The sequence below is a fragment of the Hevea brasiliensis genome, chromosome 4, assembly GCF_030052815.1.
Source record: "Hevea brasiliensis isolate MT/VB/25A 57/8 chromosome 4, ASM3005281v1, whole genome shotgun sequence".
NCBI lineage: Eukaryota > Viridiplantae > Streptophyta > Magnoliopsida > Malpighiales > Euphorbiaceae > Hevea > Hevea brasiliensis.
In genome coordinates, this window is record NC_079496.1 from 5870221 (window position 1) to 5876624 (window position 6404).

General features: G+C 33.7%; 1 protein-coding gene across 1 annotated transcript; it reads right to left on the minus strand.

The window, feature by feature from the left end:
- Positions 1 to 3974: 3974 nt before the first annotated feature.
- LOC110661356 (early nodulin-75-like) lies at positions 3975 to 5272 on the minus strand. Its single transcript, XM_021819969.2, has 2 exons — positions 4598 to 5272; positions 3975 to 4496 (listed from the first exon to the last, which is right to left on the minus strand). The coding sequence occupies exons 1-2, from the start codon at positions 5270 to 5272 to the stop codon at positions 3975 to 3977; spliced, it is 1197 nt and encodes a 398-aa protein (XP_021675661.2).
- Between the last annotated feature and the right edge of the window lie 1132 nt (positions 5273 to 6404).

A 6404-nucleotide genomic window follows, 5' to 3' on the forward strand; every position in this document is an offset into this window, starting at 1 on the left:
GTTTTCTTCAGATACAGGCAGTTGGTGAGCGATTTAGCAGAGTACAACTCCTCTAATTTCTTCCATGCCGCCGATGTTGAGCTTTCACCAGCAATCTCGCGTAGGAAATTATCAGTTATGCTCATAAAAATCGCACTTAAAGCTATTTTCTTTAGATCAGCCTTCTCCGCCTCTGTTATACCTTCTGAAAAGTTATCCTCGATTGCCTTCCATAGACCTTGTAGGATCAAAGAAGATTTAATTTTAATCTTCCACAGACTGAAACTTAATCCACCATCAAACTTCTCCACCTCATACTTCGTTGAAGACGACGCCATCTGTAAACCTTAGGTTTTCCACACAAAACTCTGATACCAGTTTGTTATAACAAGTACACAAATCTAAGGTACACACACACAAATCGCACAATCACACAATATTGAAAAGAGAAGAAGAATAACACAGGATTTAACATGATTCAACCGTAAGGTCTATGTACACGGGCAAGACAAGAGAAAAAGTTCCAGTATGATGAAAAAAGCAAGATACAATCAATTAAAACTCTCAAACCCTAACCCCTGTGTGTTTTTCAAATATCTCACAACTCTACCGCAAAGGGTAGAATATTACAATATTTATATTAGTCCATACCGTGGGGGCGTTGCCCCCGCACCCCCAAGGAGATCAGTGGTGGACTTTAGACTTAGGCCTATCAGCCCATGCTCTCCACTACCACCACAAAAAAAATCTCACTTTTTATCACAATCGGGTCGCAAGTGCGAAACTTTCGAGTCGGGTCACAATTCGAACCCATGAAAGACATATCCAAAAATTCAAGCCACAAAAAATAACAGTTATTCCATGTAGGATAGTCTATATGGCATGAAAAACTAATGATGAAAAAATACGTATACATGATAGGTCTCAAAAAATTGTAATCATCAAATTTTTTTTTTTTCCTAAATTTCAATAACTGTATTTATATATTTGTCAATCACCTACTATTTTGTTATTACATGTAAGGTGCTGATATGCTATCACTATTTCACAAACATAATTTCTCCTCTGGGAGGTTCATCCAAGTGATTCTCCACCTTTTCTATTAAGATGTATTCTGAACGTGAAGGATTATCTTTTCCAGGTCACTCGTTAAAGTGTGTTTGTGCTCCAGAGGTAACTTTTCAAATGGTGGTTTGTGTTCCATGAGTAGCTTTTCAAATGTTAGTTTATATTCTAGAGTCATCCAAAGTTCTTTTAGTCAGATTATATATAATAATTTTTTTTTTCTGCCACCTAGAGAAAATAGTCTCTTTGTCACATGGAAAACACATGTGATTAGAGAGAAAAAAAAGTGAGAGATAATTAATTTCATTTACTAGAGATAAGGGAGATACATTATTGGCAGAAAGAGATATTTTTGTTGTATCTAAGGTATGTCTAGATTTATTCTAGTCTAAGTATTCAACAGAATCTGGTTGAAAGAATTTTAGATGATAATAAATTGAAATTTTATTATTTCTACAATACAAATTAAAATTAAAGGATAGTAAGAAAATAACCCTCAAAATTGAGAAAGTGAAATTTATTTCATTTGTTGCACGTGTATGGCTAGCACGCAGTAAAAAATTCTTCCCTATTAATTTAAATCAAAATGTAAATAATGACATTATGTCAAACATTATATATATAAAAAAAAAGGTATCGTGGCACATGTCCAACATATACAGGATATCCCGTAATAAAAAAAATTTCTACACTTAAAATTTATATATAGTAAAAGATTTATAAATTATTATTATTATTATTATTATTATTATTATTTAAATTAATAGTTAAATATTTATTTCATAATATAAAATTTAATTGAGGTTTGAATTATAAATTTTAAAATTTTTAAAAATAATTATAATATTATTGTGATGGCAATGTAATATGAATTTGCTTCTACTAGACAGTGATATATAGCCTGCCGACAATCTTTTAGCTCCTTCCAATCACGTGAGTGGATGTTAAGTGAAAAAATTATTATGTTGAGTGAACAATTAGCGCGGTTATCATAAGTTTAATATTATATGAAAATAAATTTAATAATTATTAAATTAAATATTTATATTAATATTTAATTTAATAATGATTAAATTTATTTTTATATAAAATTGAGTGTTAATTTGGACCAATTTCAACGTGAAGGGGTCCATTTGGTTTTGAGTAGCTACTAGCTAGTTGAAAAATTAAAAGTTTGACAAATTGGCAAATTATGCATCCCTTTCTACTTTGACAATCACTAGTGGTGGATATATATACTAAATAGAGAGGTAAGATCACTGCCGGTGGTCTTGTTTTTATTCATTTTGCTGTTCTGGTGGTGCTCTAGTTGTTTCGTTTTGTTTCTCTGTTTTCTTTGGCCCCTTTCTATTGGCCTTGGCTGTTTCTTTCCTTTGCTCTTAAATAAAATTTTCTTTGTTTATAAAAAAAAAATCACAAGAGGCCAATTAATTGCCATGCAATGATCTTTTTGTTTTCCACTAAAAACTTTTGGAGTATTTAGGTGCATTAAATCTATACTTTGGGATTATTTAATCACCGTTTGGGACATATTTAAGCTTAAACATCGCAATAAAGATAAGAACTACAGAAATAGCAGCCCTAGTGCTGCTATGGTGGATATGATAAAACGATTTCATTAATTATTACTTTTCTTCCATAGTTCACAAGGAAACTGTGTGATATATTATCAATTATCCATTGGGATTTAATCATTTTTCAAGTGCGGTATAATTAGGCCAACAAGCACCAAGATTGCTATCTGCTTAAGCCATTATACCTGCTTTCCATGCAAATTGACATATACCAATTGTAGTGTTTAATTTGAATATAGAATAAACTATATAATATTTAATTAATCTATACTTCTACATGGATTTGCCCGCGAATATTCTTTTCAATCTCTAGGTTAAAACAATGTTATCTAACTGTTAGACAACCAAAAATAATTATGAAATCTGCGTATATAGCCTGCTCGCCAAGTTTCTGATGAGCTTTGAAAGCATTCTCATTCTTTGAGACCAATGGATAATTATATGCACTCATGCATTTTAATGACAAATGGATTAGTAGAATTAGAATCTTCAACTGTATTGATAAAGATTTAGTTGTGGAAGAGTCGAGGCAAACTTTTTTCTGATTTTGAAATAAAGCACAGGAAAATGGAGACATCAGCTTTAATTTTTTTTAATTCTTTTTACGGTGGATCGGGCAGAGAACAAAGTAGTTGAATCATTCATCATGAAGTCTTTTGCCATTTGTAACACCCTAGGCAAATCCCACATCCGGCAAAATACGGGAGAGATGCTGGGTTTATAAGTTGGTGGTTCGTAACTCCTGGTCACGCGTTTTAAAACCGTGAGGGCTTCAGTCCAGAGCGGACAATATTACTAGTGGGCCGGGCCGTTACACCATTTATCACTAAATTTCCAACATCCGAGGAATAAAAAATGTCTACTATTTCGTCATTTGATTAAGACAGGCGATTGTGAATAATCCCATTGCTAAAACATTATGCATTATCTTCACATTCACACATTATTTATTTATTTAGATAAAAGAAATGGTCTCATAATTAATCTAGCAAACGTGGTTTCATATCGATGATAGTACTGTCTCACACACCAACGATAATTAAATATATTGCAACAATATATTTCACACAGAGAAGTGCTTATAAGCTACATGGATAGTAACACATGTAGGAGACTACAACATTGAAATGCCAGCTCTTATTCCTATCTATATGTGCGTAACGACTATGACCATCCATGCCGTGCTATAGCTATACGCACTCATCAGTTGGCTGATGGCGGTTTATGGGATGGCTTCAACTTTCGTGGTGGCTTGTGCTCCGGTGATGATTTCTCACCCTTACTCTTGGGAGACTCTGGTTCATGGGGTGGTTTATGTTCTGGGGGTGGCCTCTTCCCTTTACTTTTGGGAGGCTCTTATTCATGGGGTGGTTTATATTCCAAAGGTGGCTTCTCCCACCTACCTTTGGGAGGTTGATCTGAGTGATCCTCCATCTTTTCTATCAAGATGTGCCCTAGATGTGGAGGATTACCCTTGCCAAGTGGCTTTTTAAAGGGTGGTATGTGCTCTGGAGGTGGCTTTTCAAATGGTGGTTTGTGTTCTGGGGATGGCTTCTCCTTTTTACCTTTAGGAGGCTCATCTGAGTGATCCTCTGCCTTTTTTATTAAGATGTGTCCTGGATGTGGAGGATTACCCTTGCTAGGTGGCTTTTTAAAGGGTGGTTTGTGCTCTGGGGGTGGCTTTTCAAAGGGTGATTTATGCCTTGGGGGTGGATTTTCAAATAGTGATTTGTGTTCCGGGGGTGGCTTTTCAAATGGTGGCTTGTATTTCGGGGGTGACTTTTCAAATGGTGGTTTGTGTTCCGGAGGTGGCTTTTCAAACAGTGGTTTGTATTCCGGGGATGGCTTTTCAAATGGTGGTTTGTGCTCCGGAGGTGGCTTTTCAAACAATAGTTTGTATTCAGGGGCTGATTTTTCAAATGATGGTTTGTGTTCCAGGGTTGGCTTCTCCCTTTTGTCTTTAGGAGGCTCATCTCTGCCTTCTCTATCAAGATGTGTCCTGGCTGTGGAGGATTACCCTCGTTAGGTGGCTTTTCAAATGGTGGTTTATGTTTTGAAGGTGGCTTTTCAAATGGTGGTTTGTGTTTCGAAGGTGGATTTTCAAATGGTGGTTTGTATTCTGGGGGTGGATTTTCAAATGTTGGTTTGTGTTTTGGGGCCGGATTTGCAAATTGTGGTTTACGATCTAGGGGTGGCTTCTCTCTTTTGCCTTTAAGAGGCTCATCTAAGTGATCATCTGCCTTCTCTATCAAGATATGTCCTGGGTGTGGAGTATTACCCTTGCCAGGTGGCTTTTCAAATGGTGATTTGTGTTCTGGGGATGGTTTTTCAAATGATGCTTTGTGTTCCGGGGCTGGCTTTTCAAAGAGGGGTTTGTGCTCCAAGGGAGGTTTTTCAAATGATGGGGATGGCCTTTCAAATAGTGGTTTGCATTGTGAAAGTGACTTTTCAAATGGTAGTCTGTGTTCCGAGAGTGACTTTTCCCCCTTATCTTTAGGAGGCTTATCCTCCAAGAAAAAGTGTTCATGATGATGTTTATGGGATGATTTTTCCACCCTACCCTTAAAAGGCAGGTGATTATCAGAGAGCGAGGAAGATGTAGAGAGAACTAAAACTCCAAGGAGAAACAACACTATTAAGTATCCAGGAGACATCATTGATCTTGAGCTTTGGTGATGCAACACTAGAAGGATTGAGTAGCCTTTTATAGTGATTATTGGGACCTATATTACGTCATTACCTAAGTCTTTTTTATATAATTACAAGGTATAGGTGTAGATTATGAACATTTTTTTAGTGGAAGATAAGCTTTGTCCTCGATATATACATATAAAAAGATCTATAAAGTTACATAAAAATTTTGTTAGGTAAGATAATTCAATATAATAAATAATAACATATAATGACTTTTATATTTTATTATTTAAATTTTATATCTTGTAACTAATTATCAAATTTTTATATATTTTATTTTAATCTTTTTTTTTTTTTAATAATCCTTGTTTTTCATTTTAATAACCCACCAGGCAGTGTATAAACAGGCCTATTGGGCCCAACAGAGTTTTTTTTTTTTTTGGTTTTTTCCAAGTAAAGGAACTTTTATTAATAAAATCATAAAAAGAAAAAAACCAGCAAAGAGTAATCTAGGATCAAGAAGCCAACTGAGAGTATGCTCCAGTCCCTTGTATTATCCATTTGGAAAAAAATTATCAAACTTAAAATATAAATATGTGTATGTATGCAGGTTACATTATACAAATTTTATTAAAATATAAATATGTGTATGTATGCAGGTTACATTATACAAATTTTATTTTAAATTCATGATCTATTAAATTTAAAATTCTCTTATTTAGTGATAATTTGCTAATGTTATTGGAAAATTTCTTATCTATATTTTTTTTATATACTTAATTAATAATAAATTATTAATAAATTTTTATATATAAAATTAATCATAATTTTAATAATAAAAGTAAGTTTTACCTACAATTGAATGTATACACATAAATAATCTAAATATAATTTATTATATAAAATTATGGTGATTTTATCTAAGTTCATGATAGATTTTATTTAAAATAATAATTTATTAATATTTTATTGATTAAATATATTTACTGGATGCCTGTAAGAATTTTCCTTTGAGGGAACTCCCACCCAAACGTGCTACCTTCTTACTGGTTAGAATTGCAACTGGACGCGACACGCCTTCATTAGTTGGTGTTGGTTGCCCTTGCATGGCTGGTACGTAAGTAGTAAAAAATTCCTGTCTATTAATTTAAA

Coding starts and splice junctions, on each gene's coding strand:
- LOC110661356 (XM_021819969.2), bottom strand. CDS start 5,272: ATGTCTCCTGGATACTTAATAGTGTTGTTTCTCCTTGGAGTTTTAGTT. Junction 4,497..4,597: donor GACACATCTTGATAGAGAAG/GCAGAGATGAGC, acceptor TTGTTTGAAAAG/CCACCTCCGGAGCACAAACC.